Raw genomic sequence first — 15356 nt, 5'->3', positions numbered from 1 at the left:
TAGGAGTAACATGGGAGACCATGGAGAATTCCACCCTCTTTACTGCTAGCAAGTGTGCCAGTCAAATCAATGGTGTCATAAATTTTTATGCAATGTATAACTGGCATCTGAACTAGGAGCACCAACATAGCTCTTATAGGCTACCAAACAGCTTTTAAACGGTTAACTTTTGACATGACCACTAGAGTTTTTACCATGTAAGGTGAAATTTGTTAGTGAGCCTCCCAGCCCGGGTAGAGAGACTCTCACTAGTTCAGCTCAAACTAGGGCCCTAAAAATAGCAGTGTATAGATGTTATAGATCCAGCGGAGACCTGGACTAGCTACCCCAGCTCAGACCCAGGGCTCAGGTGGGCTTGAGAGCCTGAGCTGCCATCCAAACTGCGGCTACATCTACACTACGGGGGGGGGGGGTCGATTTAAGATACGCAAATTCAGCTACGCGAATAGCGTAGCTGAATTCGACGTATCAGATCCGACTTACCCTGTTGTGAGGACGGCGGCAAAATCGACTGCCGCGGCTCCCAGTCGACGGCGCTTACTCCCACCTCTGCTGGTGGAGTAAGCGCGTCGATTTGGGGATCGATTGTCGCGTCCTGACGAGACGCGATAAGTCGATCCCCAAGAGATCGATTTCTACCCGCCGATTCAGGCGGGTAGTGTAGACCAGGCCTCAAACAACCACACAATTTTTAGCATGCTAAAAATTTAGCAATTTTGAGTCTGTCTACTTGGCATGGGAGGCTCACTCCCAGCGGTTCACAGCAAACAGGTTTTCATAATAACATTATATGTAGCGTCACTGCTGACCTGAAGCAGATTTGAACTGGCAACCTAGATAAAGCTGTTTTTCACATTACCGATCTCCTGATCCATCCAGTCCCTTCTCTGAAACACTGCATTAAAATTAAAATGCACTTAAAAAGTCTCACTTACAGATCTCAAAAAATCCCCCTTTGTCTAAAACCTTCAAGCGTAGCTTTAAAAAAAGTAATGGGATTTTTATTGTATTTTAATATTTAATTAAAAACAATAAATGGTGACAATTAGAATTCTTTTTACCACTGACTATATTTCACTTAACTTCTAGCAGGAAGTTACATTACTTACCCAGCCCAATAAATGGATCGTCTATATATGTGTTTTATGTCTTGTATCTGCTGTGCATAAATTCCTGTCTGTACTGTTAGGAGCATTGTAGTGTGGGAAGTAGAGCTGTACCAGCTGTTATTATGATCCAAGAACCATCCTTCTGGAATAGGACAGACCTATGGGAGCATGCTTATTGTTTCTCTGACAAGGAGGATGCACCTGTGGCTGGCCAGAGGCACTAGCCAGAGCATGCACACACTAGCTGGGGGGGGGGGGGGGGGGGGGTTGGTTGTGCTCCTAGCTGCCAGATCCCACACCATGGTGGGTCAGCTGGCTGAGCAGCCAGTGCCCCTCTCCCAGTGACATGAAATGCATACACCATATATGGCTCATTTCACCCACCATTGAAATGTCAACATCTATAGTCAATGGAGTTATGCAGTCAGAGAATTTGGCCCACTATGTCCAGCTGAAAATACCATGAGAGTAAAACATGATCAGATTATAATTAACTACCTTAGAAATTAGCCAAGACGTCTGAGTTCCCATTTCCAGCTCTTGGGGAGAAAATAATAGACAATTTTGAGTTTGACCACAACATAATATTCTGAAAGACAGCATCCTCAGTAAAACTGTGACCCTTCATTCTAGGGTGTGAGAAGAGTGCCACCTCTAGAGTCACTTCCTTCAGTACCTAGGTTTCCAATGGTGTGATGGGCTGCCTGGCCTTCTGAAAAACCTAGTGGTTCGCGCACCTGACTTCCAGCTCTTTGCCTTCTCTAAAAGCACACTAGATGTGCCTGTCCCTGACCCTAACCTGGGAATCTTTGGATTTTCAGCTGGGCCTCAGCCCCCAAAAGGGATGTGGTAGGGGGAATGCGGCCTTCCATCTCCACCAGGTCCCAGTCCAGGGCCAGGTGGGAACCAACACTGGAAGGGTCCTCCATACAGCGAGTCTGATTGCTGCTCTGGGCTACTTCCTACTTATATGACCCTTTAGTTTGGGGCATGGCCCCTGAAGTCCAGTCAGTCACTTAAAGAGTCAAAAGGAGCAAGGATTTGCTGGTTCTCAAAGGGGGTGATGGTTGGAGAAGGTACTGCCTATGGGCCTTACCCACTCTGTGGTCCCCTCTCAGACTCCGCCTGCTGTCTGGCTTCCTGAAGAAGGATTTCTCTCTCCTGCAACCTGTCCACCCCTGTGCCTGGGCTTCTCAGTGCCTTTTAACCCACTCCTCCAGCTAGAGCATGTTCAGGAGGCTACCTGAGCCCACTCTTGCCTTTTAGCCCCTTCAGGCCCAGTGTAAGGTTTGTATACCCCATCACAATTGGGTTCTCCAATCTAAGTACTGACCAAGCCCACCCCTCATGAGTACTAGTCCATTCAGTTCTATTATTCAATTCTCTGCTGTTGCAGAGCTGCCCTGACCATATGGGACATTGCCTATTGTTGGCATAAGATTATTTTGCAGAACAAAAAACAATCAAACATTTTACACATCAATTACATCAGTTTATCAGACCAACACACAATGTACCAAATCTTTTTCAGCATTAAGGTTGTCATTTAGTCCTGATAACTTAAACACTTTCATCAATGTTTTTAAGCATGGGGAAAAAATGAATCATTGTTGTAGGTTGTTGGGTTTTTTGTTTTATGTTTTCCCCAAGCATTGCTGCCACATACACAAAAGAACTGGCAGAAAGGGTCAAGCCAAATTAACAACTGATGGTTTCTCTCTTTATGAAGTTCAAAGTCTTGTGTTTTTCTACTGTTTCTTTTGGTTTTGAAGATACTGGTTTTGCCTTTTCTTGTTTTTCTTTTGTGTTTTGTTTTGTTCTTTTCCTGGCTCAAAATGATCCCTAAAGTCTGCTGTCTGTTAACACCTCTTTACTTATTAATGGCCAATGAAAATGTCATGATGGTTCTGCTACATACAGCCAATTAGTCTTTGTAGAATAAGTAGAATCAAGGACCCCTGGAGAAAAGAAATGTTGCTGTTTGATTTTTAATCAAACAGTCTTGCAGGGAAAAGAGACCCCCCTCAAAGAAGCATAAATGGAATCAGATGCCAAATCATGGTGGTTTGGGGTCATATGTAACAGACTGGCAACAGTGTGCTTGTAAAGGAATTTCCCCTACTGAATATTGGTTTCTCCCCCAGTTATCTTGTGATCATGTTAGGATTACTTGAGCTAGGGGGATCCTACAAGACCACCTTCCTGTGATTGCAGGGGAACCTGGATGTATATAATCAAGCTGGTTTGTCTTTTGTTCTCTCTATTTTGATAGTATTGTTGGGGGGGCGGAGGGAAGGGGTTGAAGCTCTGCATTTGTGGCCGTCACAGGGATCATGGCGGGGGAGTGAAAGAAGTAGAAGAACAAATTAAGATTTCAGGGAGTGGACCATCCTATGTCTTCACTGGCAAATTCATACACAAGGATTGGAAATTGCTGTGAAGACAGCCCCTGGCCCCCTGATTTAATACAGCCATATAGGTAATGTGGCTGCTATGATGCGAGACTGAGATGAAAGGACAAATTCTCTTCTGGCATAAAAATTGACACAGCTTTGTTTTACAAAAGCAAAGACTTTATCTCCAGTAGTTTAGATCTGTACTTTTTCGGTGCAGGAGGTGTTGGGGTTTTGGTTTAAGAGCATCCCTCATATCAGAGTGCTGTATATGAGTGGTTCCACAGGTGAGGGAATAGCAAATCAAAGGCTGAAGATGCTCTGATGCCAGATGAGCTAACCCTATTATGTGTATTATGGATTATGATGTATGGACTGCAGTTACACACCTGAAAACTCTTGGGTGGGGGGAACAATTCCCAAGGGTAACATCACCCTGTGACTGATCGAAACTCTCCCCCATTCACAACGTAGCCCTAATACCTGAAGAGGGAGTCACTCTGAAGTTTGAAAAGCAGCTGCTCTAGGAGAAGCAGGAGAGGAATTGGAGAGAAGGGAAAAACATTATTTTAGATTCACATTCCTGTGTTACCAAATAAAATATTATATGGCTCAAGTCCCATTTCAGGCTCTGGTGACTCAAACTCCACTCTGTGTGTGGGTGGAGGAATGTGCATTTATGTCTGTGGGGGGATGAGTATTCCTAGCATCTAGACTAGAAATGTGTATTTCAAGTTTCAGTCAGAGTGAGCAAATGACTGCAAAGCATAGGAAATTCTACTGGGCCCCATATACTATCCAGCTGAAAATCTGTGAGGAAAACCAGCTGATTCATCTGTGCATTGGTGATGGATATGACTCAACAGAAGCTACCCAGAGAAGAAATGGTGTGGTGGCATGTCGCCATGCAATGCTCTCTGTAAAAGTGCCCTACCTTCTCCTGTCTTGCATAAACCTTTGCTAAGTTACAAACCTTTCTCCCCCTCTTTACATTGAAAGGGTTACATCTGACAGAATTCCGATCTCCACAAGTTATGATCTCAAAAAAGTCATTTGGCATTACAAGAAAATCTTTTTTTTTGTTTACTGTGGTGAAAGGGATAGTTACTTTTTGCACTTCATTTCTGATGGAATTTGGCAGACCAAGTAGTAATGAAAAACATATATGTAGGCAGCTACAGTGTTAAGCATCTATCAGATGCTTTAAGTGTTATCACATTTAGATGCTCCTTTGACCCAGGATCTGAAACTTCCTTCCATATCCAGTAAAGGTTCATAGATTTTTATTTAGGGCCAGAAGGGGCAATAATGATCATCTAGTCTGTGCTTGTGTATAGCACGTGACATAAGATTTCACCTGTAATTCCTGCATCAAGCCCTTTGAGTCAGAGCATAACTTTTCTAAAGACATCTGATCTTGATTCAAAGATTTCAAGTGATGGAGAATCCACCACATCCTTCCATAAGTTGTTCCAAAGGTTAATTATTGTTGCTGTTAAAGGATGGGATATGTGGGTTAAAATCAGAAACCCCTGAACTTTTTACCTACTTCTCAAACCAAACCTGAACCATTCTGAAAGTTTGAAAATACTTAGAGAAGGACCAAGCTGTCATCACTACATCCTTCTTCTTAGATGGAGAGGTCCCAACATGGCCTCTACTCCCTCTCAGAATCCCTGTAACCTGCCACTCTCCTCTTTTTCACAGTAGGCAGCATACGCTGGTCCCATTCTGTATGTCTATTCTGCAATGTAAGCCCGGGGGTAGTGGGACTCAAGTCAGCTGACTCATATCATCTACACTGTTTCTTAACCCTATGTTAAGACTTTTTCTTGTATCTGGGGCTCTAACGTCCACATTGTACTGACCCAAGTCAGACAACCATATCCGAGAGCCCCTAGCACCCTCCCGAAATGTGGCAGCTCTAGCCATATGACTGATGCACTGTGAAAAAATGTAATTCCCCACCCTGTATATTTGAACGACGTGCCAACACCGCCTGCTGAGCAGTCATTTTGCTCTGTGTGCTCCCACCTACCAGAGCCAGCAACATGGAGAACTTTTGAAGAATTTCTCTTGCCTGCGCTTTTGCTCTTGTGTCAGGAAACTGGCAGAGCATCCGTGGGAGCTGGTGGACAATTTGATGGTGGCTTCTGACCCACCGAAGGTATCCAATGGATTTCATGATGGAGGAGGAGGAGGAATACCCTGACATGGCAGACTCTCACTGGCAGATGCTGCTCAGTGCAGTTGGCATAGCCGCTGTGTAGAACAGTGCATCTGGTGCAGGACCACAAGCACAGACTGGTGTGATCACATGGTCGTGCAGACCTGGGATGACCAGCAGTGGGTCCAGAACTTTTGCATGAAGAAAGCTACATTTCTGGAGCTTTGTGAGCAGCTTGCCCTGATCCTCCAGCATAAAGAGAGACACCTGAGGACACCCTTGCCAGCCCAGAAGCAGCTTGCTATAAATGTCTGGAAGCTGGCTACCCCAGACTGCTACAGGTCCGTTGCCAACCAGTTTGGGGTTGGAAAGTTGATTGTAGAGAAATTCGTGGCAGAGGTATCTGAGGCAGTCGGATGTGTGGTTTATCCCAAGGTGTTGGGCATTAGATATTCCACAGGTAACTGCTGACTTCGAGAGAATGGGGTTTAACTGTGCCGGGGTCATTGATGGAACTCATACCCATAGTTAGCTCTCCTCAAGGAGCACATGAGTACATAAACCACAAAGGGTGGTACTCCATTGTTATAGTGGACCACAGAGGCAGATTTATGAACATCAACGTAGACTTGAAAGTTCACAATGCCAGAGGTTTTTCATCGCTCAGGATTCTACATTCCTGGACAGGCTGTGACATTATTCCCACCAGATGATTTGACAAACAGAGTTACAATCCCCACCATTATTCTCAGGGACCTCGCGTGCCCCTTTTGCCTTGTCTTATGAAATCGTACCCTGATTTCAGAGGCACTGGGAAAAGGTTTAACTACATTCTCAGCAGATGTAGAATGGTGATTGAATGTGATTTTGGCAGATTAAAATACATGTTGGAGATGTCTACAGACCCATTTGGATGTCATCAATGCTGTCCATATTACTGTGGCTTGCTGTGCTTTTCACAAACTTTGTGAAGCCAGCAGTGAGCCATTTCCCCCTGGATGGTCCATGGCAGCGACAGGACGATGAATTGGTACACTCAGCCAGCACATACAACTACCACTGCGGGAACTGGTTGCAACAGGGCAACAGAAGTCGGGGATTCTTTGTGTTCTCACATTATGGATTTGCATGGCCCAGTGGAAGACGGGGAATAGTACCTGTATGAAAATGCTTACGGGGAGAATGGGACTAATTAAATTTTGGGGTGTGTGGGGGGGAATTTAGTGCTTGAGAGGTGTGTGAACTTAAGTTTCATGCAATTTAATTATGAATGACATGATGAATAATGAGTTGGCGGGGGAGCAGCATGGGTTTATGTATAGAATTTATTGAAATGTGAATTGCTGTACCTGGGTAAATAGAGAAATAGTGTTTGCTTGCTACTGCAGAATTTCTCCTGCTCATGTTTTTAGCTTTATTATCTCAACTCATGATTGTAACAAGTGATGAGTGATAGCACTAACATTTCTTGATGACCTAAAAGGCTTTATTTGTAAACCGGTATTAAAACAGTACAACAGTCACCCAGTGCTGGATAGGCTAGCTGCCTTTACAACACCCAAAAACAAGTACCAGAAGAACATTTAAAAAAAAAAATGCTGGGAGCAATGCAAATTCAGCCCAACCCCCCTACTGCTACATGTCCCCTGTTCTCTTTCCCTTCTTTCCCCATTTTCCATGTACTTGGTGCTGGGAGAGGGGAGTGAAGGTATCCACAGGAAAGAGATTCAAGAAGGAAGGCTGCATGGAGTTTAATTACCCTGTCCAGCCACTCATGGGGCCTGAAAGCATGGACCACCTGGACATGGAGTTGTTCAAGCTACTGCATGCCTGAGGGTATGCTACAGGGGGATCAGGCCATGCTTTTGGGGAGGCAGCAGGAGCTGGTGCTCTTGCAGCCATGATGGAGATGAGTTGCTGAAATAGGTCTCTATTGAGATCTGTCCTCCTACCTTAGCCATGGTTCCTGTTTCAGAAACTGGTTTACAAGCACCTGCTCCCTCTCTGAACCCCTGTCCTCCACCTAGGCGGCTAGCCTCAGCCTGCCCTCCTGCCTCTCAGCTTAGCCTCATTCCAGTAGTGTATCCCTCTGCTTCTGGTACAGGACCACTGTTGAGACCCCTCAGAAACACCGACCATAACTTCATCACAGAAACGCTTCCTTTTGGAATGATCCGGGAAGGTATATTGGGCCAGGGACTGAGTTCTTGATGAACAGCAGGCAGTAGAAATTGAGGGGCCTGAAATAGGACAAGAAACAAAAGGTTATTGTCTAAAGTAGCTTTATGGAGGAGCACAGAATTAATTCTTGTGGAATCTCAAGGACATAAAATGTTACATTTCAAAACTGCATCACTATATATTGTGATGAGGATGCTTCAGTCCACATATTCTCTCTGGACGCATCTGGTTAAGCGCAATTGCAAAAGTGCAGAGACAATGTGCTATGTTTAAAATTACAACCTCTTTTCAGTTTTATTCAAATTGCATAACTACTTGGCATACTAGGGGGCAGAATAGTGTCCTTGCTACAAAAGGCTTTTTCTATCATTTCTGGCCTTTCACATTTTGGAAGACATAACTGTTCTTGGGGTGCCCTTTTTTGGCAAAGGGAGATGTTATTCCAAGCTGCTGGTAGGGAAACCTGCAGTGTGTACAGCAGAAGCATTCAAACGTGGTGCTGTGGGTGGAGTAGGCTAGTCAGCTATAGAGGAGGGCCTGGAAATATGCCCTTCCCTACAGTGTGACTGACTATCTGGAGTTCCGGCTTCAGGAAAAGTTTGCAGCTATCAGCAACCACAATTGTCACATTCCATGAGGGAATTAGCAGGATGCTCTGTTAGCTTCCACATGGCTTAGTCTGTTATTACTGCATGCAAACACTCAGATCTTTATAGCTTTCCTCCTCTTCACACCTAGCACAGTTCTGGACAAAAACAGACACCCCACTCACACTTGGGAGAAGTGATTTTGTGACCCGCAGACTGCATGGACTATCTCTAACTGAAATGGATTAGATTTGGAAATAGAAAACTGTTTCCCAAACGCACACACTGAGTTCAATGTTTCCAGGCTGCTCCACAGACTGTGGAGTGATTACAAAGCTGTCAATTTCAAGCTCTTACTACTGCAAGGAAAACATGAATGACCCTGGAAAACATGAATGATCCTAGCAAACATCTGTGACTCTGCAGTGAAAATACTCTTTAAAGCTGTTTTTTAAAGTTTCAAAGTCCCAGGTGCCATTTTGAACTCTGTGTGGTGGAGGGGGGAGAAGGAGGTGCCAAGGTGGCATGATATAATCTGCCTTTAGCGGATACATGCTGGTAGCTGGGGCTTCTCATAATTTTTGCAGTGCTTCTTAGAGCAGAAATCTCTCCCATTACTGTAATAATAAACTATATTGGAGTCAGAAAGTTACCAGGCTCTGGAGCAGCTTCTGTCTCCACTGGGTTTGCTGCAGGCTCACCAGCAGAGTGTTCTTCAGGATGGGATGGGATCACACAGCTCTTCCAAGTAGGGACCTAGAATTTGCTTTTGATCCTTATCCACAACCTCCTCTGGGACTGGTTTCATAAACAGAGTCACTTCATATTCCTCACTGGAGCCTGCTGCTGGCTCCCATCAGTCTCCTGGCTGGATTCAGGGGCTAGCCCAGCACCATCCCAACTGAGCAGGTCATCATGAACCATGGTTGGGCACAGTGCCTAGCACCTGGTCAAACTCCTCATCAAATGGGCATGGTGTTGGTGAGTTGCCCGAGGTGCGGTTCTTGTCCCTGGTTGTCTGGTACTCACTTTTAAGCTTCTTAATACGCTCCCTGCACTGGTCACTAGTCTGGAAAAACTGCAAAGCTGCCAGCTTTTTAGCTATCTGCTGGTACGCATGATCATTCCTGGTGCTTTTGCTGAAGGCCACAGTTTTATTGGCCTTGCACCAGAGATTCACCAAAATATGGCTGTGTGCCCAAGACCATGAAGCAGCACGCTTTGCAAAAGGCTTGTTCAGTCCGGTCTCCATTGCAAACCCAGGAGGTTCTCCAGTGGTGAGCTGCAGCTGAACGCCGAGGGACATGGGTGGTGCATGAATCCCTCATGCAGGGAGGCTAGCCCCTGGCCCTGCCCTCCTCCCCCCCTCGCAGCCAGAGGAGCCCCACCCCAGCTGCCCTGAGTCCCAGGCCATCCTGGCCGGGCTGTCCAGCCAGAGCACTGGGCAGCCCCAGCCCCAGGGTGGCCCACCCTAGCCCCAACCGCCACCCGCTTCGGGGGAGAATCTTAGCAAAGATGGGAAGAGGAGCAGTCTGGGCTGGGGCCATGGGGGAAGAATGGGACGCAGGAGGGGGCCTCGGGGTGGCGCATGGGCGGGGCCACGCCTAGCTGTTTGGGAAGACTTGGCATCCTCTGGCCTACGATACCCCCCGCCCATGCCAAAGGGGGTGGCTTCTGTTTTCAGTTGTCGATTGGAGATTGTTGGGATAGAGAGTGTGACGTTGCACTCTATATAATTTTATGAAATATGCTAATGAGTATTAATATAATGTAACTGGAATACGCTTTATGCAAAAGGTCTCGTGTAAGGTATCATTATAAAGCTTATAATCTACTGAGTGTGGTCATCCTATTTGTATAGATGTATCACTCTTGTATCTGAAACTAGAAATATAAAATATAACTCTGAGGCCTATTGTAATTATGCAAAGTGTGGGCCATTAATGGTGGTTTGGAATCTTGATGGCTCCCATTAACCAGAACAATTGTCTGTAGATGGCTCTGTTTTACTTGTAAGTCTTCCTGTATATGTGTGTGCAGGCAAGTGGGTAATGAAGTCTTACAGTGACATGTGATCATGTCACCTGAACTGGAATCCATCTTTAACCTGGTGCTTTTCCATTGAGAAGAAGGGGATGGAAACCCAGAGGGACAATGGATTCCCACCTTATGCAAAAGATATATAAGTGGGTGGAACAGAACAAAGTGGGCAGCCATCATGAGAAATCCCCTAGCTCCCACCTGAGCTGGAACAAGGGCTGTACCAGGGGAAAGGATTATGCCCAGACTAGGAAGGCGTCCAGTCTGTAAAAGAAACTTATTGAAACATCTCTGAGGGTGAGATTTTATCTGTATTCAGTTTTATTACTGTATTAGGCTCAGACTGGCATGTCTGGCTCAGCAAGACAGGGTGCTGGAGTCCCGAGCTGGCAGGGAAAGCCGGGGCAGAAGTAGTCTTGGCACATCAGTTGGCAGTTCCCAAGGGGGTTTCTGTGATCCAACCCATCACAGAGAGAACTAAGGAAGTCAGTCCATGAAATTGTGGGATATTTCTGGTGGACTCCTAGGGCATGAGTACACTGCAAAGCAATAGGGCTGGAACCCTGGGTCCTAGCTTGACTCGTGCTTGAACCCTGCAGGTCCTGAGACACTGGGACCAAGCCCTGAGTTAGCACAATTTCAGTGTAGAAACAAAGGGGGTTAGGTTTGCGCCCGAGTTTAAGCTCAAGCTTACGTTGCAGTGTAGACATACCCACTGAGGTTTGAACCTTTTGATGTTTACCTGTCTCTAATACTATCAAACACAATAGGTTTCACCAACCCGCATAAAACTCCTGCTCTCCTTAATCAGGCAGAACTCTCACTGAAGTCAATGTGAGTTTTGCCTAGCTAAGAAGTTCAGAAATGTGCACTGTGTATGTGGATATTGCCTTTTCAGTCCAGAAATGTTTTTTTCTCCTCTGTGCAGTGCACAGAGCCCTCACTAATCCGGGTAATGCTAATGAGAGCCTGCTGTGTGGTAACGTATTTAGAGTGGCTCTATCCTGAAAGCTTTCCATGGAATTGCAATAAATGGGTTCCATTGCTTTTCTACATATATGAAGCATTAAACAATAGTAGTTGAGAATGTAGCACATCTAGAGTGCAGGACATTCAGCAATTCATAATGACATATTTGAGGAGGAGGAAAGAGATGTACTGTGATAGTAATAGCTTTTATTATACATCTCTATTTCTATTATACATCACAATGAGCTGAACTACAGCTTTTTCTAGCCTCCAGGCAGAGTTTGTTGCTTAGATGTCTCCCCCACTGCTTGGGCTTGTTTACAGCATCCCAGACAGGAAAATGCATTCAACCAGACACCACACTGAGTTGTTAAAATAGGAATTCAGGGCACACCTGGTTCTGTCATTTTATTCAGATCCCAGCCTGAGGCTGAGATGATGAAATAATCAAGTTCTATAGATCGGTAAAACACAGTGAAGGTTCTGTCGTCTTAGCCTAGAGAGTGTAGGGAAGGCTGCACAAATTTGGAGACTTTAAAAGGCAAAAACTTAAATGTGCTTTTAAAGGTTTGGTTTATGGTAGATTAGATGGCTATGGGATAAGGAGATTTTTTCACTTCCACTGTAGGTCACAGGTTCAAAGCTAGCCCCAGCAGTCCCTCTTGAAAGCCATAGACATGTGATGACTGTTGGTGGCCTAAGTGGAATGAGTTGGTGATTCTCAGTCCAGTTCCTACCTAAAAAATCAGATGTTCACATCGCAGACACAATCATCACAGCAGTGACTAACTGGCCTCCTGAAGAGAGACCAAGAACTGAATAGGTCATGGACTCTGAGCTACCCTTTTAACCTATCTAGGTCAGCAGTGAGGCACTTTGGGAGAGCAGAGAAGTTTAGGGCCTAATCCTGTGAGGAGCTGAGTGTCCTGTGATCCTGATGGAGTGAATGGGCATTGACAGTGCTCAGCATCTTGAATGATAGGCCTCTTGTACAGTTGTTGACAAGATGATACTTCTTGAATAAACAGAAAACTTTGGGAGTGGAGTGAGGAAACGGTCTTTTAAACTACTCCTGCAAATGAAGAAGTGAAGGATTTTATTAAATCTTGTGGAGCTCAGATACTGCAGTGATGAGGGCCATACATGAGATAGGCCCCTTTAAATAAATACACATGAGAAGATAGGCAGTTTCGGTTTCATGGCTGTCACTTTTGTTTTTTAAATTGCCCTTCACAGCTCCCCAATCACTAGCAGGATTATGTGAGCTATATTGAAATCACATTTTCAAACAACATAATGGAGAATCCATCCTTCCTTCACTTTCTTGCCAAGATACGTATTCAGGATCCTGTGTTTCTCTTGCAAGAGTTAATGGCACTGCCAGTGACCTTTAGCAAATCACTTCCCTGTGACTCCTTGCTCCGCATTCAGTGTCTGTGGGTGTGTCTTCCCAGCACAATTAGCTGGAGTTGTAACTTGAGTATTACCCCTAATTCGTCTCCACATACAAAAATCTCAACGTGTAGTTTCAGACCTAACGGTCCCAGTGGAAGCGGTAAAGGAAGAACCCAAGACAGAGGTCCCAGATCTCAAAGCTTTGCAATGATAATGGATGATAAAATGAACTAATTGGCTACACAAAGTGGTGCTTTAAGATTGAGCTAGCTGGCCTATCCAGGGTCTGGACTGAAGTAACGGTAGTGGAGATGCAACAGCTTGAGTTATAACAACTTGTCTGTCAGCAGCTAATTCAATCACTCAACTAATCCAGTCATGCTGTGCTGTTAATCAAACCACCCTGTGTAACCCCAGTGCTGTTTTGAAGTGTAGTTGCTATTCACTCTTACTCCTGCTAAAAGGGGTTATTACTCTGCTTTACTCGCCTGTGTGTGTGGGTGTTATAACATCTTGAATACCCTGCAATTAGACCCCATGGCTGGCCAGTGCCAACTGACTCAGACTCACAAGGCATGGGCTAAGGGACTGTCTGTCCTCACCAGGGGTGCTTGTACCAATTGTACTATCAATGTGGGGCATTGTGGACAGCTCCAGAAAGCCAATAACAGTTGACTTAAGCAAGGCAGTGTCTACACTGACACTGCATTGACCTAAGGAGTGCAATGACTTGCCTGCGCCTGAGCCACTGGACTGCACTGACCTCAGTTAAGGGGAGGAGGGGGCGCGTTGGTAAGAGTGCTTTACTGATGAGGATTTTCCCTGCCCAGGTGGAGTTGTGGGGGCCAGAAGTTAGGAAAATCATCTCTTGATTTGTAATCTTGAGTAAATTAGTTCCTAGAAGCCGCAGAGACCAAGTAAATAGGAAACCCCCCAATGTCACATATGCAGGGATTTGCCCCTCTCTTTCAGCCAACAGTCACACCTTGAAGTGTTGTTACCTTTTTTCCCCCCCTCACTTTGTCATCCATGGCATGATGGGTAACAGCAAATGGCCATGTGAAGATGGGAAGAGTCAGTCTGCTCCAAAATAACTCTGGGAGAACATTCGTTGCTTTCCTTCTGCCTGTGCCCAGGAATCCATTCATCAGCTCTTCTGTGTTTTTTGGACTCTCCCTCTTGCAGAAAAGCTCCCCCCTGGCTTTTACTGTTCATTTGAAGAAGGGGACTGCAGCTGGACTCAGGGCTCTCCCGCCTCTCTCACTTCTCCATGGCAGATCGGAAACCTGGAGTACAGCCACTTCCCTTCACTGGAAGGTATGAGGGAATACCAGTAGATACAGGGAATGAATGGCAGGTAACAAAGCGGGCCGGCAGACCGGCGGGCGGGCGGGGGGGGGGGGGATGCTAAAGGCAGAGGGGGAGGTTTTTTCAGTGCAGAACACAGGATTTGCACTTACCTTGTTTTCATAAGTCCTTTATATTCAGCTTTCAGTGAAACAAAACCTATCTTTCCACCTTAAACACTCTGAGCATGAGACCATTGGGGCTGTCATTGTCCTGTCTGTCTTGTCACTAGAGATTGGTGTCCCAGGCTTCTGTGCTTTACTTCAGATATGTCCTTGTTACTTTTTATCCTCTTCGCATCCTCCTGCCTCTACCCTGCCAAGCCAGCCAGATCCTTCACCCTTCCACAATTCCTTATTTACTTTCTCTTAATCCTGTCTCTGCTTCCCTGCACTCCCCCCACAATTTCAACTTTGCTCTCATAAACCCACAGTATTCAGTGGTTTATATCCTGGGCATTGAACTATCACCAGGCTGAAATGTGGCATACAAAACTACCTGCCTCCATGAACATTTTCCCTCATACAATAGTATAAATCAAAGGAGACATTTATTGCTTATATGCACAGCCACTAAAGGAAAACAGTAATTATACAGAGTCGCATCTGCCTTACACACTATCCCAAAAACACTGTTCAGAGTTAAATAAAACAGTACAGGATTTACAATGGCGCCATGGCGCCGGGCCCAGGCTCCAAAGGGGCCCCGGCCTGACCTGGCCCGCTCTGCTTGGGCTGCACTCCAAGGCCCCGCCAGCTCTTCTCCACCCCTGCCTCTGCCCCCTGCCCACCGTTCTGCTCTCTCCTGTTGGATCATAGGCCAGTCGCGGGCTCGTCTCTGCCCTCTGGCTGCAGCTGGGGCTGAGAGAGCTGGAGCCCCGTGCCGCCTGGCTGGGGCTGCTGGCCCCACCCCAGCTCCACGCTGCCAGGGGCTGACCCCTCCTCCCCGAGCTCCCCGTGCTGTGGCCAGGGGCTGTCCCCCCTCTCCCCGACCCCTTCTCCCCTCCCAGAGCTCCCCGTGCTGCGGACAGGGGCTGTCTCCCCGACCCCTTCTTCCCTCCCCGAGCTCCCCGTGCTGCGGACAGGGGCTGCCCCCCCTCCCTGTTCCCTTCTCCCCGCCCCGAGCTCCGCATGCCGCTGCTAGGACTGGAGCTGACCCCACCCCAGCT

The 15356-nt window shown here is 46.3% G+C and overlaps 1 protein-coding gene across 1 annotated transcript in view; it reads left to right on the top strand.

Moving 5' to 3' along the window:
* Positions 1 to 15356, top strand: part of ALK (ALK receptor tyrosine kinase) — a 557631-nt gene that overhangs the window by 413021 nt on the left and 129254 nt on the right. The window contains exon 7 of the mRNA XM_065401476.1: positions 14027 to 14158. Coding sequence (XP_065257548.1) covers positions 14027 to 14158 — 132 coding nt within the window. The remainder of the gene's footprint in view (positions 1 to 14026; positions 14159 to 15356) is intronic.

Source organism: Emys orbicularis, chromosome 3 (assembly GCF_028017835.1).
Source record: "Emys orbicularis isolate rEmyOrb1 chromosome 3, rEmyOrb1.hap1, whole genome shotgun sequence".
In the NCBI taxonomy this organism is placed as follows: domain Eukaryota; kingdom Metazoa; phylum Chordata; order Testudines; family Emydidae; genus Emys; species Emys orbicularis.
The sequence above is the reverse complement of the archived record's forward strand: the minus strand, read 5'-3'. Positions and strand labels throughout refer to the sequence as shown.